We start from the raw sequence: 20,139 nt of genomic DNA, 5'->3' as shown, positions 1-20,139 counted from the left end.
CACAAAGGAAATGTATTTGCAGACATACACACACATCCAAGGGGACTTTTTGGCATAGAAAGAACTAGTCAAGGCGCTCCCAGGTGCAGAATTGGTAATAGACAACAAGAGCATACATAAGAGAGAGTGTCACAAACTGGACTGGATATTATGTGTGTTCAGGCTGAGGATGAGTTACATATTTTTGCCGGGCCTAGTTGTGCTGTTCTGTAGTTCTATGTGTGGGAGGAGAGTCGAGTGCTAAGAGTTGGGAGAGTGAGCAGCTGTAGCTATGGTGAGTACGAGGTGGCAAGCAGCAGGATATTATAGAAGCGAGTGGGGGGGATTATTTGTCAGCGGCGGGGGAGGTTGGGGTCCTTCAAGATGCCCTTCTCTCTCGCCCGGCAACCACCCCACCCCCCCTTCCCTCACTGCCTTCACTAACTCAGTGAGTCACTCTCTTATTATTTCTCATTCCGTGTCTCTTCTTTTTGTCCCTCTTGCTCGTTTAAAAAAATAAAAGTGGTCACCCACTCAGCCATAACTCACTTCAGTTACACTGGGAAAAGAAAACAGGGGACAGGAGGACTGACAGTGACGAAGCTCCTAAACTCACAGAAGAAGAACAGAGCAGATAAAGGCTGAAACAGGTCAAAGTCTGTAACTCTTTCCCCCTTGTCTTATTTTCTTTCCTTCCCTCTTTTATCCTACAGTCCATCCCCCCTTTCCCCTTCTGCCACGATGGTCTGCTCTTTGTTACGTCATCTGTCTTCTCCCATTATCTTCTCAACCCCCCCCCCCCCCCCCCAGCAGTGAGTCACTACCTGTATTGTTTCCTCGGTAACAAGAGGATTGATCAGTGCCACTCACAGTGTTTCTGTTGTCTGGGCTCGATCAGCCTAATGCTCCCTCATGGCTGCAAGCCCTGGAGGGGTAGGTTGGGGGATTTGGAGTATAATTGGAGGAGGGAGGGAGGGGGGAGGGGGGTCACTCTACCAAGGCCTTACTAATCTAGGAAATGGATGCACTTTGCTAACTTGAAGGGGTGATTGTTTTTGTTGCTGTTGGTGTGTGTGTGTGTGTGTGTGTGTGTGTGTGTTTGTGAGTGGTTTTGGGGGGTAGTGAGTGGGGAGCTCATTCCTGGCTGTTCTGGTAAGCGGTGCAGCGTCATCGGAGTGCGGCTGGTAAATGATATCATGGATGTGCAAACCTATGTGTCCTTTCACACGGGTCTTACTCTGTCTCTTCTCTCACAAAGACATGCAGTGACCTTATAGTAAGTGGTGCAAAGTAACTTATCTCAAGTACTGTACTTTTAGATAAACATTTTACTTCTAGATTTCTTTGATAACTATAGTTACTATAGTTTCAGATTCAGATTTTACATAAAAATAACACATGATTAACTAAATTGTTAAGCATTAAATCAGTGTCTCCCAGCCTTCGTATTGTGACACCATCAGTGTCTGGTGGGGGCCTGATGTCATGTTTCAGATGTGGTTGAGTTGTTAGCAAGAAGTTTAGTTTAGTTTATTGATTACTTTTTCAGGGATTGTGCACAGTGCACACCAATCAAGTGTTAGACTTGAGTGAGCCAAAGTTTGCCTAAGGGACTAGTTCCCATCTGTTGTCCCTGGCCAGATATTTAAAAGGCAATTTAGAATTACAACTTTATTTAAATTACATTAACATTTTCAACTGTTATCCCTGGCTGCTTTCATAATCTGCTGTCAATAATGGCATCATGTGAAAACATTAACAAGTTAACCCTTTAGAAGTATGGCTGGAATACAGAAAAACAAAACATTCAAAAGATGGAGAATAATTGTAAAAATACTATGATGTAATGTTATGATTCCAAAACATTGTGGGTTTTTGTTTCACACCTGAGAGATTTTGTGATATGTACATAATGATAACGGAATGCAGTTTGTTTTAGTGGACATAAAGTGTATTATTTTATGTCATTTTGCATAGATTTGCCATGTTATGATTGCTATTAATATCGGAAAATAACATGTTTAGATATTTTGGTCCAAGGTATTATATTTCAATTTTTCAATATTGCTCAGACTAAAGCCTGTCCCATATTTTGTTTTTGTCAGTCTCCCTCAGATGTGGTGGTGTTGACCTGTCAGAGCAGCCCTGAGGACAGCTTCAGTAATTCAGGTGATGGGATGGTCCACTCCTCATCTGGCAGGGGGAGTAACTCACGCTGGTCTACTCTGTCCTGGGACGTCCCCTCTGATCTGCTCTCTCCACCAACACCGGACCCCAGTGGTACGGTCCATCTGGACAGCGACTCCAGACCTAGTTCAGGTATGCACACACAAACGTTTGTCAACAGTGTGTGGTTAACAGCACTGAGCTGAACAAGGACCAACAGTTAGACCACAGCATATTACCACGGCTAACCTTGCGTAAGAGAAGCTTAGTTAAACATTCACCAAACTCTTTTTATATTTGTGTTTACTTGCACTGTGTGACTTGGCACTGCCTCGTTCGTTTCTCCAAACTCTTATCCAGATTCACTGTAGCTGTGGTCTGTTTGTTTTTTTAACAAGCAACTCCAGCATTCCTCTCTCTCTGCTATGCACTCATGCGCCTTCTGTTGTGCAGTTCTTTCTTGTAGAGGCTATCTGAAAACTTAGAAAGTAATTCAGAATTTGAGGGTTGAAGTCAGTTTCATAACTTAACATTTTCCTCGTCCAAATCTTAATCTTAAATTAGAATATTTGTGATGTTTTTGGAGCTATGGTGGATCCATTACTGTGACGCCTTTCTCCCTTCTGGAAATAATGTTCATGTATTTTGAATTTCTGTAGGTGCTGTATTTGTTCATCTAATTTAGTTTTTACTAGTCTAACCTTTCCTTGAAAAGACCTACTAGACATAAAGTACTTGAAACAACACGCAACACAAACTGGCAACATTGGTGACATCCATGTGTTTAAATATTTTTTTGTCACAATTTTTTTCTTACATTTACAGCACCACAAGAGTAATAACCCAAGAGCGGCATTTTACTTCACAATCAAAAGGTCAGGGTTGTAGGTGGCCCTGTTTCCTGGCCAACATGGTTGACGCCCCTGAGTATTAAAGAGATATTGTTGGCTATTGTTTTCTAGATGTTGTCAAAAGACACATGCACATGCTGAATTTATTTTCTTCTCTATTGTCAAGGTTTCTATTCGGTGAGTGGGAGCTCTCTCTCGGATTCTTGCTACTCTGTGTCCAGTGATGCCGCTCAGGGAGGATCGGCGCCACCGGCCAGACCCCCGAAGCTGTGTGAGCAGGTCCCTCTGCCTGCTGACAACACTGACATCCTGTGGGCTGAAGGTGCAGTGCAGCAGCAGCAGGTTGCACTGCAGAACAGCCAGGAAGAAGCTGAACTAGCAGAGGGGAAACCAGTTTCAGGTGAGACGGGATACATATGAATTTGTAGCAATCAAAAGAAAACTGTTTGAAGCAAATGTGTTGTCTGAAATCAGCTGGATAGCTCAGTAGGTAACACCACTGACTTGGGTATGGTAAATCAGAGTTCGCTTTTCGAATAGGGCAGGGCTTGTCCAGTGAGGGTCCTTAGGCAAGACCCTTAGTGCTAAGTGCCTACCTCCAGTTTTAAGTCGCTTTGGATAAAAGAGTCTGCTAAATGGCATGTAATGTAATGAAACTATTCTTGTCTCATCTGTTACAGTCCGAAGCGACCTTGAAGCGACTGGCCTGAACTTTCTATCTGACCTCTGCTCGGAGCTTAGTGACTCACTGAAGGCCTCCATTATCCCGATTCTCGATCCCACCACCTCCCTAGATCCTAAACCCCAGCTGGACCCTCGCTACTGCACCGACCTGGTGTCCCGTCGGACCAAAGAGGTTTACTCCTATCCCAGCCCTCTGCATGCCGTCGCCCTCCAGAGCCCCCTCTTTAACTCCCAGAGCCAGGAGCAATCTCAGAGCCCTGAAGGACCCCAACTAGATGAAATGCAACAAGGCTCCAACGCTGATCTGACTCTGCCACTTCCGCCTCACCAGCCCCCTGCCCTGGCTTCATTCACCCAGCTGGAGCAGTACATCTCTAGACTGGCTCGCCAGTACCACAGTCGGGTAACCTCCTCCACCTCTGATCTCACTTCAGCTACCACCACTAGTGCAGTCACACACAGAGGCCTTTGTACTCCGGGCAAAGGTCATGGATCCACCCAGTCCCTTTCTTCCTTCGAGAGCCGTGGTACACTCAGCGTCACTCCCTGTAAGTCACTGCTGGGAAACTCTGCCAGAGTCAGCCTCAGCACTACTGGGAAGAAAGCCACTAGGAATTCAATCAACCTGGGTAACCTTCCTTCGGCAACTGGAGAGGACTTGAACATAAACCTGCATCTCAATCTCAACTTAAACCTGACTCCTGGTCCAAGTTCCAGCCGGGGACTGGTGGAAAATTCCAAAAATGGAAGTTGCGGCGCTCTAAGAAGTGACTTTGCTGCATCTTCCTCATCTTCTGCTACATCACTCTCCTCCGCTACACCTGCAGCTCCTGCACTTAGGGCTCGCCCTCGCATTTCAACGTGTCCAAGCAGCCTGAGCCACCGCAGTTCCCTGGAGGTCCCTCCGGCGTCCGGGCTCAGCTCTGCTTTTGGGTCTACTGCCTTCTGTCGCTCCTTAGACTGGAGCAGCGGTGCTCCACCTGAGACTGGATCGTCGGTGTTTGGTACAAATTCCGGATCAGCTCCTGGCTCTCAGCGCAGCAGCTTGATCCAAGAGTCCAGCTCCAGTCCCAAGCTCAACGAAGACTCCCCCATGGTGGGGGAGATCTCCCGCCTCTCTGGCCTCTCTAGGGCTGTCGTGGTGGGACTCATGGAACAAGGAGTGGAGCTGGATATTGAATGCTTCCAGACTGATACCTCGGGCGAGGTCCGGGGTCACAGTAAAACTCACCTGACAGCCCCAACGGATCCTTCACACGACTACGCTAGACTTACTGATCTGAATCCTCAGAGACCAATACAGCTGTCTCTCAGCGTAACCCATTCTCCACAGTCTCAGGCTAGCCTTACCCCTCCTCTTTCGCACTCCAGTAGCCCAATACACCCTTATCAGTCCATCCATGTTCCCTCTCACCACTACTCCTCACACTGCCACTACCAGCAGCAGATCCCCTCCCCATCCGATCTGCCATCTTCCACGGCCTCCTCCCCTGCCTCCCGCCCCACCCCCAGGGGCCGCTCTCCTCCTCGGCCTCTCCAGCCGTCCCCTCTTGGTGCCACCCCGCTCTCCGTCTTCCGACGAGATGCGCCCTTCCAGTGCTCGCTGCCTCGCACTGTTACGAGGGACGCTCCCTTGGAGCCCAGCGGTATCCAAAACAGGGGTGGATCGCTTCGGCAGAGCGGGGGAGGAAGTGGGGACAGCTGTGGGTGGAAGAGGGGGGAGGGGCTTTATAAAGGAAAACACTCCTCCCACCAGTTGATCAGGGCAGCCACAGTAAGCACCTATGCCAAGAGAGAGGACTACAGCTCGGTTTGGGCCGAGGAGCAGGAGAAAGGGCAATCGGCGGCCCAGGGATCCAGAAAGACATCGAACAAACTCTGGAAGGGCTTCGAGGGACGCCTCTGGGGCAAAGAGTCCGAGAGCCAAAGGGAGGAGATGGACAGAGCAGAGTATGGCTACGGGTGGAGGAGGAACAGTGTCGGGAGTTGGAGGAAGGAGCACCGAAGTTCGAAGGCTTCGTCCAGCTGCAAGGACAAGAGGCCCAAAGTAGAGAACTCCCCCATCTTCTCAAGGAAGAGAGGGAAGGAAGACGGGGAAAGACGCAGCTCCAGCCTCAGGCTCTCCAGGAGGGCTTTGTTCAGGAGCGAGTCCCAAGGCCTGCTGGTTCCTCGTAACAGCAGCGAGGAGCCCACAAAGCGGGCACACTGGGTTTCCTCATTAGACGTGGGGCAAAGTGGCATGTACATCAGCAAGGATGAAGGGGTCAGACGACTGAGAGCAGAGGAGGACAAACGCCTGTCCTCCACCGCCAGCCTCTTTAACCTCTCTCGTTCTCAAAGCCTTGAAGGCAGCTGCCATTCTCTGTCCCCTCTGTCCTCGCCGTCCTTTTCTCCATCCCCTCCTCCACGGACGCCCCTCCAACGCTCTCGATCGCTGCGGGACTTAGGGAGGAGAGTGTTTGGTTCCATGAGATCCCTCAGTCTCAAACGGAAGCCATCCAAGAAGTGAAGCTTGTACAATAAATGAACATCTCAGTAAATGCATCTTCCATGAGATACTTTCAAAATGCCAGTGATGGTTGGTATTATGTTTCATATAAAGGTGGTTTTGGTAACCGGCCAAAGTATTTCTGCCAGGCCTTTCATACACCACTAATATGATGGAAGTCCATCTCAGGCATAAAAAGCCTGTAAATCATGCTATTCATTTTTTTCTTGGTGATCCATTCTAGTATTGTGTTTGTACATTTTTAAAGACACAAGACAATTTTTATGGCCTCCTGACTCCAAACAGGTTCGGCATAATTAATCAGATTGCTTTGTAGCCTAAATAAATTCACTGTCACCCAAAGTAGTAGTTCCATTGACATTGTAATAATGTAAATTGTGCACCCTACAGTAAGGGAGAGGAAAACTATCCAGTGATCCTTTTGTGACTGAGAAGTTACCAGTTAAAAAGATATGTATTAAATATGAACGCATGACGTTGGCTACACATTGGTTGGGTCATGCTGTAAAACACGAGTGTGAATGTGTATGTGTACAATCCCCTTCTGCATGCTGCTCTGTGACTTCAGTGATTATAACCATTGTGAGAATGTGATATTCCTTTGTTTAATGGGCAATATTGCCTATGAAGTACAATCATATTGGCCAGGTAAGGACCAAAAACAAGCAAATACTCTTTAACTTGATATTGTGCTCAGGATTTTCAAATAAATATTAAATGATTTAAGTATTGACAAGATACAAAATGTCGCTTCTCGTGGCTTACGATTAATAAAAGACTCTTATTAACTTATCTTGAATTGTGCCTGAAAGACCTACAGTACATCACATATCCTTTACAATCAAATGGAGTTCAAAAAAAGGAGTGCAAAGATGGCCATTATTTATAAAAACATTTTTTTACTTGAAAACTCACAAAGTCAACATTCACAACACTGACCAGACAACTGCAATCAAGAAGGCATAATCAGAACTTTGCATAAAGTGTCTCACTTTAGCTTTCACAAGCATTTCTTTGAAATATCTTAACTCTCATTCTATTGGGATAAAAAAAAGCAGTTTTGTTTCCATGGTTGCTAGGAAACTAACTTTCTCTCCTTTGTATTTGAAGCAGCAAAATCTTTACTTTCCAATCCCTGCACACCAGCACTCTGTATGATGTAGTTCTCTTACTTTTCCTACACTCTGCAAAATTTCGGGAATTTTCAAAGGTGGAAACTTTCCATGGGAATTAACGGGAATTTTGGGAATAAACGGGAATTTACTACATTTAAAGCAACCCAAATGCACTAAATCCTTCTATATATGTCATTTCAGTCCTGGCAAACGTTCTAGACAGTAAAAAGCAGTTTTTCAACTAAGTTTTATAATATTTATGAACATTTAACTTCAAATCAGCTTATTGAGACACCCAACTTGATATCATATATTGCTTTTTAGTAGAGCAGGTTTACAGAGGCTTAAACAGTGATTTTAAATATAGCTGGGGAAAATATATTTTAGCATTATCTTGACTAAAACAACAAGATTTCATGCCAGAACACTTGGCAAGTTGCACATAGCACATAGCACACATCCTACTGCAGGGATATTGAGGCCACGCCCCCTACATGCACTGTGCATTCCTCCATCACATGGGGGGCAATTTACTTAATTTATTGAATGGGTTGGGTCAGACAGATGAGTAATAGTTTACTCAACATTCATCTTTTTGTTGTTCAGTGAAATTATTGATTGTTCATGAAATAATCAAAACTTGAAACAGTTCTACTTACAAATAAATCTGTTCAAATGTAATGTTTTTTTTATTGTATAAGTTTGCAAGGATGTCTGCCTATGACAAAACATAATGTTTACATGTTTAGATTTATGTTTGGATATGAAAACATTTTTTTTTAAATGACCGCCATCTAGTTAATTCCTATAATTCCCAATTTTGAATATTCCCAAAATTCCCGAGCGAAAGTACCCGTGGAAAGTTTTCCGGAAATTTACCGGAAATTTTCCACCCCTTTGCAACCCTACGTCACCTAAAGGAGACACAGTAACATTATTGTTTCAAGACGTGTAAACATGCTTCGGTTTCTTTGAAGTTCAACACAGTCTCTTTAAGGTTTTGGCTGTATTATGCGGGGTTCAGCTGGCAGACTACACCCCCTCCCCAGCTCTGTTGGCCTGGTTCATTCCCTCTCCTGAGCTGCTCTTGGTGCTGGAGGAAAACATGCCTTGGTACATGGCTCTCTCTTTTTGTAGCTCCCGTTGCAGTTTCTCCTCTGCCCTCAGCAGGTGCTTCCTCACATTGGCATCTGTGACATAAAAAAGGTACTAGTGTTGTTTTGGAATGACCTCCTTTCCTTTATCACACTTTTTTTCATATATGTAAAAGAAGGGAATTATGCTGGACATATCACATGCATGAGTATGCAGAACATCAAACATTTCATCTGAGAACTTATTAAAGTTGCATCTTATTCGTCTAATCAGTGACAAGATATAACATTTGTGAAATTTAGAGGTGCTAGTAGGCAGATTTGTAACCTTGGGACAAAGCCAGGCTAGCTGTGTTTTATGTCTGTATGCCAGGATAAGATAACTGGCTTAATTTCTAATAGACACATTTGAGTGTAGTATTGTTCCAAGTGTAATGTCAAACTTTTTTCTTTAAGGTCCAAAATGCATCAGGCTGCACATTTCAAAGATAAAAGCATCTTGACAAATTTTCCTTTTCTTATCTCCAAGGGTATGTCACTTTATGAAATGGTTATCAAATAAGACTAATCACTCGTTTTTAGCAGATATCCATCTTTTTAACAGGAGTATTCGCATATCCAGCAAACTTGGATGCAGGTGTTTTAGATAAAAATTTCGCCTGCACCCTGCTCTGCTCTTGCTCAGCATCACCACGTTTAGTCCTGCTTGACTTTCTTCAAGAGTGTTTCTTGAAATAAATATCCATCTAAAATGGCTTGTGAAAAAAACAGGCTGAGTACTGAAGCTGCAAGTTAGACAGGGTGCAATACTCCATTGAGAAACTCAGAAATATCCAAATAAATTACTATTTAAAAAGGAACGCAAGCCTGCTTCTGCTATTTTCTTACCATTGGGCTGCTCCCTGCAGGCCTGGGTGAGGTACAGTTTTGCAGTTTGTGCATTTCCCATCTCCAGAGTGGCTACTCCTGCCCTGTACAGTGCTTTAACATCACATGGTCGCCACTGCAGAACCCGCAGGCTGTAATCCCGCACACGAGCATAATCGACAGTCTGCCTCTGCAGCAAACAGGCTGAAAGAGATATGTACAGATAGATAAGATAAGATAAATCCTTTAATGATCCTTTGCAGGAAATTACAGTGTCACAAAAACAGCTGTGGACAGACATAACAAACACACATTCCCTCATAGCTAAAATACTTAAAAAAGAAAAAGATATAATACACAAAACACTATACCCAGCTGCCTTCATAAATCCATTAAGGGAAAAGTCCTCTAATAAAAAGGGTGTCACCCTTTGGGAGCATCAATGAATTGCAGAGCGATCTGTTGGTATGGCATTTTGACATTTAAATGATTATGCTAAGGACTCCATATAAAAACTAGTGACTACATGAAAGTACTTAAAAGATACTCAGAACCTTTTCAAGAGCTACAACTTGAATGGATTTTAACTAATCTAATACTGTTTCCCAACACTGGATTTTTGCATTACCGTGATATTTAAATTACCAGCTAAGTTGTTGTAACAATCAACTTGTGTGTTCCTCAGTACAGCTTCCTGTTCGGGTGTGAGAGCAGGTATTTCAGGTCCAAGCCCCTTCACCGCCGCCATCACGTCAGAGTCGAGGCCCCTGAGGATGAGCAGCGCACGATGATAGCGCCCGATGGCTGAGCGAATGTTCTTATTCCTGTAGAAAGAGTTGCCTTCCGTTTTCATTTGGGCTGCTTCCTCTAGCGAAGCCCAAACTGGCTTTGCAGGTGTATGTCTGATTCCAGAAAAGAGTTGTTCTGCTCCTCCCACTGCCCCCTGCACGTCCAGACTTTCCCCTCCTCCTGCAGCCTCCATTTCTGTCACCTGTTGAGATTAATATGTCCATTTAAATCAGTTTGCTGAGAGGCTAAATTAGTGCAGAACATTCCAGACACATCAGCTCAAGCTGAATATCTCTGCTTGACATGTTACTGGCAAGTACCAAGCTGGAAAGGTAGAGCAGAATGTCCTCCGTTTACTCAATTTTCTTTTCAGGTAGGCTAGGTGTTTCTCCTATTCATTACAGAATGGGAACTGTAGAATCCAACTATTTTGGGGTTTGTGATAGAAAGAAAATATTTTGACTGTTAACAACAATGACCTAGTTTACTTGAATCCCATTAAACTATGACTGAGTAAGTAGTAGGCTTTAACCTATATTTTCCACCTGTAGGCCTACTATGTTTACTATGCATGTTTACCCGAGAGAATGGTTAAAACTATGTCATTCTGATAGACGACTTTTAATGCGTTTCCCGTGTTAACTAGCCTACATACAATTAAAAATACAAGAAACATCATATTATAGTAATAATACACAATCATTTTAGCAACAACCTTCCACGCCACTGGGAGAACACTGAACGTTAAATAGGCCTACTGGTTTTAATTATTTTTTCTCTACTGCGAATTTGTTCTCTTTATATGTAACATATTGCCATTGCTAACCATGTTGCTAACACAAGTTTATTTTTGTATACAGTCTATGGTTAACTCATAACGCTACAAGGGAGTACCTTTCTATGGGTGCGTCACAGGAGACGTCATTCATTTGGAACGGGATTTTTAAGGAACATTTGGCACGAGCGTAGAAAAGTTGCTCGTGGGCACGAGATAATGTGAACGCTGGTCGGCTACAGCTAACTAAGCTAGCAATCACCACGCTGACTTCAGCAATTCACAAACCAGCGAACTGTCCCTCTGCTCAGGTCAGGGTGTCTACGGTGTACGTTTCGAACAAATACGCGACGGATACACTGCTTTGCTTTGTCTCACCTGAAAAGATACCCGCACGCTGCTACTGTCAGTTGACAACCATTCCAATAATGTGCACGCGCTTCATTGTTTTCTCATCTAATGGTCAAAACTTCATCCAATTGTAGCATTACTGCCACAACAAGGCTGAACAAGGAATTACAACTACATAACATAGGCCTACTGTTTTAGATACATTTACTAAATTAATTTAACTCTCTCTCTATCGATAATATCCTTTACATTCTCCTTTTGTCTTTTAGTAAAACAATTAAACTAAATAGTAGCCTACAGTGCACACTCAGTAGACCTAGCCTACAAAGGAACTGAAGTATTGACCTTACACTCCCATTGTTTACACATGTTCAGATTACATCTGTGTATACACATCTATGTTTATACCACCTGTTCTATTCATATCATTTTGTATCTGATATTATTACATCTGACTGTCCATAGCCTATTTAGTTATAAGCCTTAGTCTATGGGCTAATCATAGCATACAACCTGTTCACACCATTATATTTATCTGTTAATAGTTACATTTGTTCATACACAGCTGTTTATACCACCAGGTCATACTTCACTAGCTAACAGTTTACATAATTCTACTGTACAGTATTTCATTTGAATTGTATTTTATTTAAAGTGTAATTTATATACAATTTATTATACTTCATTGTATTGCACATTTGCACTTTTATGTCTCTTTGCAGTATTTATGACTTTTCTATGAATTGGATTCTCTTTCACTTGTGTGTTAACACATAATAGGCCTTCTTAAAATAGCCTGAGTTATACGAATGTCATTGCCAACTACTGCAGGTGTATTTGTTGTGTTAATAAAGAAACTTGTTGAGGTGGATAACACAACACTGTATAAGCAACCACATCAGACATAAGCTTTAACCTTTAAGAATGAGATAATACAACACACCTAATATTGTTAACTGCATTGGGTGTTTGAGACAGGGTTCCTTAAGCTGGAGGAGTGCTTTGGAGGAAGATATTTAACTCCCAAACAAAGCTTTATTTCTTAATGTAATTTCTACAAACAATTTCAACAGTTGCCCTTTTGTGTGGTGCGGGAGTAGGATCCTCAGTTGATTGTATAATGAATGTGTGATGCAATGACAGCTATGAAATAAGCTGATAAATACTGAGTGATGTATAAATAAAGTTTATTTTGAGTGTGCAGGATTTTATGATATCAGGGTGAAGAATGAGGCCATGTAGGTATTAGCAGGTCAAGAAAACAATATATGTTTGTGGTTTTCATTGTTGTCTATCAATACTACAGCCCTGCCTGATAGGCCAGATTTGAGTGTCTTTTAATGTATTGACGAGCAGCACCATAACTGAATTGAGCTGTTTAAAGAGAACAATGGTTTTGTCTAAGTTTTCCTTTGTTTTTTTGGAGACTCCAAATAAAAGTTTTGTTTTTCAAGCGCACATCCCTGCCGGCGTGATGTTTGGTCATTAATGTGTCACCATACTACCTATAATACCCTCATTGCAACTAACCTGACATGCACTGAGTATATTAGTAACATATGTTAAAATGCACATATTTTATGTCTTAAAAAATAATGTTTTTCAAATACTGCAGGCCCAGCAGGGGCATAGATTACACAACGTAAGGACATACCTGTAGGTCTATACATGAATCCAGCAATTCCATCCATCTTGTATTTGTCCGTGCATTTATAGACATTTTCAAATCTCTGTTTATTTGCCTTCCTGCTTCTTTGGACTTTTACTGATTGTTTTCAATGAATCTAACTTTGATGACATAAAGAAGAGCATCAGTTGTCGTTACTTGAATATAAAAGTTTAATACGAAACATATCTGATCTAGGAAGATTTTGGCATAGCATGTGCACAAGGGCACAGACATCAGCAATATTACATCCGCTCAGCTTTATACAGTATGTCCCACACAGTGTTACTTATAATAACGCCACTAGGGAGCGAATGACAAGTGGGCAACTCTGGGTCAAAGTTGTTTATCCTCCATACCTATCATGGCAGTTTGTTACTCCTACAAGGCCCATCTTATCTTCACATCCGGGTGCCCTCGACAATTAAACATGCCAAGGGTAAAGGACCTGGAAGCCTTCAGATTTACTGCCATGTGACGTCAATGCATATATTCAAACTTTTTTATAAGACACAAATTGAAACATCCCTTTATGACCTTACATTTCTCCAACAATAGTTATATATGAAATTTAGGCTCAGTTTATCAAACCCCAACGAAAAAGGAATTCAAAAAATTAAACTAAAGCACAGTGGTCATTTGTCTTTGTTATGCCTTCACATATTCCTGAGACAATGTTCGAGTTGTTGGCAAACTAAACTCAAGCACACATTGTAAAATAGCTTGGCCTGGAGTGGGAGTGTTTACAGCACAGGGGCTGGACAGTTGAGGGGTTATGAGATAAGACAGGAATAGTGGAGATGTTATGGGGGAATTAAGAATAGGACCATGTGAAGCAAGGCTGAACAATGCCTTTAGTGACAATATACACACACTGTGTTGTCTACAGTTGATGTGTGTTGATCCTAAGTACAATAACCACTGAGGAAAGACTGCCTTTCCTCAGTCATATCTGTGGTGTATTTGCTCTAGGCAAACTGAGATTGCAATTTCGACAACACAAAACATGGAGATATTCATGTAGGTTTGGTAAGGTACAAATACTTGAGAGTCAATATACTACATATGATAAACATAAAGCATGTGAGCATCTGTTAGGGAATTTATTATTGTGTGAATATATGAAATATATTTACACTATATTGTATTATCATAAATTGTGAATCTTCATGGAATCGTTCAAACTGTTCTGACCTTGAGTCTTGTGTAAGATAAAGTCAGCTTGTTTTATGTACTGGAGACTACTCCTCGCCAACTAGATTTGTTATGTCTCACTATATTCCAACCCTGAAAAGCTATTACGTAGGATAAGGTTTGTGCATAATTAGATTTTGCTATAACTTCTCTGTAAAGCTGCCCCTCCTTGGCCACTTCATTACAATCCCCTTGCTGCATTGTTTGTCTTGACCTTTGTTTGCAAACAATAAAGATCTGTTCTATTTTGTATTTAAACATTGTGTCATCTGGTATTAATAGCCTCATTCTCATCTTTTAAAGGTTGATATTTCAATTCCACGACAGCATCCCATTAAAATTATTCGTCTTTTGGTATGTGATTTGTGGCCAACATAACGTCAGTCTCATTCCGATCTTCGTCTTTCTCCTCCTTTTCTGTTCGGCCGTTCATTGATATTGGTGTCTGTGGCGGTTTGGGAGTTTTCACCTCAAAAACATCCCACCTCTCAGGAATCAGTCCTTTATTGAAGAGCACTGACGCCAGGTAGGAGAACAAGACAGTGGAACAGGCGCACGACAGCATGCAGATTGTACTTATGGGAGAGCCCTGGACATATTTGCCGTCCTCAAGGGTGCAACCTGGGAAGTGGAGTACGACCGGCAACCCCAGTGCCGGCTCGCCGCTCAGCAATCTCAATGACAAGCCGACCAGCAGACCCGCCAGAGAGCCGTAGCTGTTGCAGACGCTAAAGAAGAGGACGCAGACCAGTTGAGGGAACATGAAGGTGTAGGTGATGTCCGAGCCCAGGATCCAGAAAAACATGATGCTGCTGTCTAGGAAGGTGAGTGAAGTGCCAGCCAGGCCCACCAACACCACGGTGCCTCTTATCACCCACTGGAGCTCCCTATCTGATGCCTGAGAAGAAGAAAAAATCAACAGATGACTTCAAAGCTATGCTTAGCCTGAAATGAATAAGTAACAACAAGCTTCGTAGAAATGTAGTCGAGTCAAAAGTAAAAATGTTGTCTTAGAAATGTAGTGGTTTGAAAGTCATACGTTTCCAAAGAAAAACAGATACTCAAGTTAAGCACAAATACACAAAACATTTACTTAAGTTCAGTCCTCAAGTACATTTACTTAGTTTGTTACTGTCCACTACTGGATATACACTCACCGGCCACTTTATTAGGTACAGCGGTTCATTTTCTTGTTAACACATATAACTAATCAGCCAATCACATGTCAGCAACTCAATGCATTTAGGCATGTAGACCTGGACGGGACAACTTATTGAGGTTGAAACCGAGCAACAGAATGGAGAAGAAAGGGGTTATCGGTGACTTTGAACATGGCAATGTTGAGGGTGCCAGGAGGGCTGGTATGAGTATTTCAGAAACTGCTGATCTACTGGGATTTTCACTCTAAACCATCTTTAGGGGTTACAGAGAATGGTCCGAAAAAGAAAAAATATCCAGTGAGCGGCATTTGTGTGGACGTAAAATGCCTTGTTGAAGTCAGAGGTCAGTGGAGGATGGGCATACTGGTTCGAGATGATAGAAAGGCAACAGTAAATAACCAATAACCACTCGTTACAACCAAGCTATACAGAATACCATCTCTGAACGCAAAACACGACCAACCTTGAAGCAGATGGGCTACAGCAGCAGAAGACCCCACCGGGTGCCACTCCTGTCAACTAAAAACAGGAAAATGAGGCTACAATTCTCACAGGCTCACCAATATTGGACAATAGAAGATTGAAAAATCATGCCTGGTCTGATGAGTCTCGATTTCAGTTGCGACATTCAGATGGCAGGTTCAGAATTTGGCGTAAACAAAATTAAAGTATGGATTCATCCTGCCGTGCACCATCAACCATGCCATGTTCAAAGTCACCTAAACCCCCTTTCTTCCCCATTCTGATGCTCGGTTTGACTTCAGTGCATTGTCTTGACCACGTCTAAATGCCTAAATGCATTAAATTGCTGCCATGTGATTGGCTGATTAGCTTTTTGTTTTTATAAGCCATTAACCAGTTGTACCTAATAAAGTTGCCGGTGAGTGTATATAACCTAGAAGCTGAAAACACAAAGGACATAACTACAAGTCTCTTCTTCCCCTCCGGTGTCCTCTTACCTTAGGCCTCAGGATATTCCTGTAAATGTTGGTGGAGAAGATGGAGGCGGCAGACAGCAGAGCAGAGTCCGTTGATGACATCACAGCAGCAGCTATAGCACCGATACCGACGATGGAGATGTAATGTGGGGTGAGGTGCTGCAGAGCGGCGGGCAAAATCTGACCGGCCTCTCCGCGGTCGTATGGCGACGGGGAGCCGTATGTGGTCGCGTTCCAGTCTGACACCAAAAAGTGGGACGTAAATTAGCACAGTTCTCGCCACCCCTTTTTCAATTTCACTGTATTGATGTACCTGTTGATGCTGCGACTGCTCCGATCAACACAGACGGGATTCCGAGTACAAAAACTAGGGGAGCAGCAATGAAGCAGGTGATCCTGGCTGTGGCTGACGAGGAAGCTGACAGGGTTCTCTGGTGGAAGTCCTGATATCCCAGGTTACCTAAAGACTTTAGAAGAAAAAGGACAAGTCTTGTAGGTAGCCATGTGACCGTAATCAGAGCAATGTCAATATGACACAAGAAATATCAGGGGGGAAATAGATGATTCAATGTCCTTCATATTTTACTATGTGTGTGCTGAACAAAAAAAATCCAGTGTTTATACACAGCGTAGGCTCTGTAAACTGGCATGTTGCTAGCTACGGTGGGCCCCTTTGTTTACATACCCTCTTTGTAAATACTTTTTTACAGAGCCTTTGCTGTGTATTTACACCAGATGTTTTTTCAGCGCGCACACAGTGTTGACAGGTAGCGGATCGTGAAGAGATAGTCACCTTTAAAAATGGCTTATTGTATACCTTACCAATATTAAGAAGTTATCAATCCACCTCCACGCTCTGTCTTTACCCACTGAACCGACCCAAGGGGCCTGGTAGGTAAAGTTGAAAGCAGTCTCAGTGATCTTAGCTGAGTGGGGGTTCATCAGGATGAAGGGGACACACATCCACTACAGAGAAGGAGATGAAACAGGAATAGAACCAATGACAGATAGAACCAGTTAGATTAAAACACAGTCTGGGGGTCAGAACACATGACTCTTTGAGCCAACTAGTGTCTGGGGGTCAGAGCAAAGGACACTCAGAACCAGAACAGTCTGGGACTCAGAACAGACTAGACCCAGCTGTCATTTTCCATCTTTTGAGTCTTTTTTTCTGCATTTGTTTTATTGGGATCATTCATTGAATAAAGACATATTTCTTAGAGTCTATTGATGTTAAAGTTCACTCTCCTGTCCCCCACATACATACGTGCCAAACCATGCCCTTCAACCATCAACCCCCACCTCCAGCCCACATTGTCTTTTGTCTTTTTAAACTAGTCTCCTTGCTACCTAAAATATAATGGATTCATTAAAAGGGGGCACAGACACTGTCTCACTTTACCTCATAACATTTGTCTAACTTAACCCCACTGCCACAATTTGAGAAAAAACGACCTCTCTCAGCAATTCAGGCTAATCTTCAGTTATCATCATCACATGGTTCATATGTTGGTAGTTCATCAACATGTGTGATAAAAGTTTTTCTACCTGAATCAATTTGATTAAGCACAATAATCGATTAAGTTGTGTGGTGGCAGTTTTTGCATATGATATATCTCTGGACTCAAATGTTGGAATACTTATTAATGCAATAGGAAACATTTGTTATTATCTTGTATAGGCTTATAAGGATAATGAAATATATTGCATGTTGGTGTCCCCCCCACCACATAACCCGATGTCTCACATTCCCCCGTCCTCCCCTACATACATTTTGAAGCATGCACATTCCCTCGATAAATTACCTCAGACTATTCGCACTGACATGCCAATGTGATAAGCAAACAGTTAGAGGCTGGGCAGGGACAACAAGTCTTTTAACAAGCTGTGAAGAGATTTACGTTTTGTTGTTTTGGAAATTTTTGTGCAACGGAACAGCTTTCACCAGGCTTCAACACTGCTAACAAAACACTTTTTGTAATACATATATTTATATTTAGACGAGACACTCACTAAACTGAAGAATATGAGGGTCAACTGTATGATATCTGTATAGGCCACAGAGTAGAGGCCACCAAGCAGTGTGTAGATGATGGCTACTGCGGCTGAGATCCAAATGCAAAGAGTATAGGACAGATCCAGGACGGCGCTCATTGTTGAACCTATAAAAGTAACACAGTCCCATGAATGTAGAACCCGAAGAAATTTTTCTACATTTCATCTTATTTCTAAATGATCCCATGTTTTGTTTAGCATGAAATCCACCGTGCACATGACACATGACATTTTGACGGTTGATCCTGACTTCAGTTAAGTTCACTTTATTATTGTTTCCTTTCCACATCGAAAGAATAAAAATGTCATGGTATTCATGTTGGGTATGCTTGTTACGATGTAGAAAGGAAACAACAGGAGGAAGTACACATTGCATTATTTCGAGAAAAATTACGCCAGCGTCACTTACCTAAGCCAATTAGAGTTCCTGGAACCCACATGATGTCGGATATCAGCAGTGCCAAAGACAAAACTCCACTTATTACTTTGCCGTACTTGACCTGGAATGGGTCCATCATTGTCACATATTTTCTGCCTCGCATTGGCTTGGCAAAGAAGAGTCCACCTTTGTTATTGAATCACACAAAAGGGAGACAGATTTGTGCCATTGCATCAAACTGTGATTTTAGCATTGCACTCCTGCAGCCTTGCTTTTTACTTATGATGGACTCAAAACGTATTAAAAAGAAGTCTTACCAACAATGAAAGACAGTGCTGCTGTTACTGGCATGACAGCCCAGGTCAGTCCCATGGTTGGATTGTACACTGCTTCTGCCATGCCAAGGATGTAGCCCCCACCAACGAATGTAGCTGCAGGAAACATGCATATATACTGTATTCCCTGTGTTTGTGATATGGATTTGCAGCAGCGTACAGACCATCCGTCACACTATAACCCCCCAATTAGGCCAAAGTAAGTTAATTTAATGGTTCAATGTTGTTTTATACATGCTTTTAGTTTGTCACCACATTCACCAAGAACAGTAATCTATTCACCACAAAAGTTATATTGGTAATTAACTGGGACATTCTTGGAATCCATTTAAATTGTTATTAGATGTCTTTGAATCTTCATCAGCATGTGTATGCATCATGTGGTGCATTTCTTTCACCAACTCATAAAATAAAAATGTAGCTGTAGCTGACATGCTCTATTTTTCCTCTTTCATCAAACAAGTTGCAACCAGAAAGTGTCATTTAACTAAAATAGTCACATTATGTGTCACACTATATATCATCTGCTCACTGCAATTGGAAATACTTTGGGAGATACCATAAACACATTCACTGTACGATCAGATCAAATGGACTACAATAATAAGATAATATTTTAAAGAGACCCAATTTCCCGAAGATCAATTCATTAAAAAATATTTCTGACTCGTTATATAAACTGAATAACCCCTCCCGGCCAGCCCACACTCACCTGTCATGGTAAAGATTCCTACCGCCACGCTGATCCCTCTGTTACCTAGCAGAGTGATCTCTGTCAGGTCGGCATGGCTACTGTGCTGCACCCGCTTGGACTTGATGGAGGCCCAGATGCCGGTGCCCAGCACCAGCAGGTAGAAGAGCACCATCACCACTAGTCCTGGGACATTGAGGCTCATCATGCAGTGACTGTCTGACCGATTGTGGCGCCCTCCTGCCTCTCTCAACAGTCTGTGTTTTAACAAGTCAAACCAGATTCCAGTTAGCAGGACAATCCAGCTCTGTAACATATACAGTACAGACCAAAAGTTTGGACACACCTTCTCATTCAATGAGTTTCCTTTCTTTTCATGACTATTGACATTGTAGATTCACACTGAAGGCATCAAAACTATGAATTAACACATGTGGAAATATGTACTTAACAAAAAAGTGTAAAACAACTGAAAATACGCCTTATACTCTAGTTTCTTCAAAGTAGCCTTTGCTCTGATAACTGCTTTGCACACACTCTG

General features: G+C 42.5%; 3 protein-coding genes across 4 annotated transcripts in view; 1 reads left to right on the top strand and 2 right to left on the bottom strand.

The window, feature by feature from the left end:
* Positions 1-6,189, top strand: part of LOC307256934 (uncharacterized protein) — a gene marked incomplete at both ends in the record, with an annotated part of 9,964 nt that extends 3,775 nt beyond the window's left edge. Inside the window, 3 exons of the mRNA XM_080036050.1 lie at positions 2,085-2,298; positions 3,163-3,396; positions 3,677-6,189. Of these exons, the coding sequence (XP_079892176.1) occupies positions 2,085-2,298; positions 3,163-3,396; positions 3,677-6,189 (2,961 nt within the window). The remainder of the gene's footprint in view (positions 1-2,084; positions 2,299-3,162; positions 3,397-3,676) is intronic.
* An 875-nt stretch (positions 6,190-7,064) lies between these two features.
* On the bottom strand, positions 7,065-11,281 carry ttc9c (tetratricopeptide repeat domain 9C). Of its 2 annotated transcripts, none has more exons than XM_080035724.1 (4): positions 11,208-11,281; positions 9,911-10,256; positions 9,287-9,469; positions 7,065-8,494 (listed from the first exon to the last, which is right to left on the bottom strand). In XM_080035724.1, exons 2-4 carry the CDS (start codon positions 10,245-10,247, stop codon positions 8,337-8,339), a joined length of 678 nt encoding a protein of 225 aa, XP_079891850.1. In that variant the 5' UTR covers positions 10,248-10,256; positions 11,208-11,281; the 3' UTR covers positions 7,065-8,336. The 2 variants fall into 2 exon arrangements, with proteins under 2 accessions (XP_079891850.1, XP_079891851.1); XM_080035725.1 differs by lacking the exon at positions 11,208-11,281 and adding an exon at positions 10,949-11,085.
* Positions 11,282-14,380: 3,099 nt separating this feature from the next.
* On the bottom strand, positions 14,381-19,803 carry LOC307256933 (high-affinity choline transporter 1-like; the record flags this gene model as incomplete). Its single annotated transcript, XM_080036049.1, has 8 exons — positions 14,381-14,938; positions 16,160-16,377; positions 16,452-16,605; positions 16,961-17,104; positions 18,152-18,300; positions 18,603-18,758; positions 18,890-19,003; positions 19,620-19,803. The coding sequence occupies 8 exons, from the start codon at positions 19,801-19,803 to the stop codon at positions 14,381-14,383; spliced, it is 1,677 nt and encodes a 558-aa protein (XP_079892175.1).
* Between the last annotated feature and the right edge of the window lie 336 nt (positions 19,804-20,139).

Source organism: Ammodytes marinus (assembly GCF_949987685.1).
Source record: "Ammodytes marinus genome assembly, chromosome: 10".
In the NCBI taxonomy this organism is placed as follows: domain Eukaryota; kingdom Metazoa; phylum Chordata; class Actinopteri; order Uranoscopiformes; family Ammodytidae; genus Ammodytes; species Ammodytes marinus.
This window is presented reverse-complemented; position numbering and strand designations above follow the sequence as displayed.

What these genes read in the sequence shown, in the direction of transcription:
- ttc9c (XM_080035724.1), bottom strand. Translation starts at nt 10,247, where the DNA reads ATGGAGGCTGCAGGAGGAGGGGAAAGTCTGGACGTGCAGGGGGCAGTG. An exon ending in TTGTTACAACAACTTAGCTG is followed by an intron (nt 9,470 to 9,910) that starts GTAATTTAAATA and finishes TATCTCTTTCAG; the next exon opens with CCTGTTTGCTGCAGAGGCAG. An exon ending in CTGCAGGGAGCAGCCCAATG is followed by an intron (nt 8,495 to 9,286) that starts GTAAGAAAATAG and finishes TTTATGTCACAG; the next exon opens with ATGCCAATGTGAGGAAGCAC.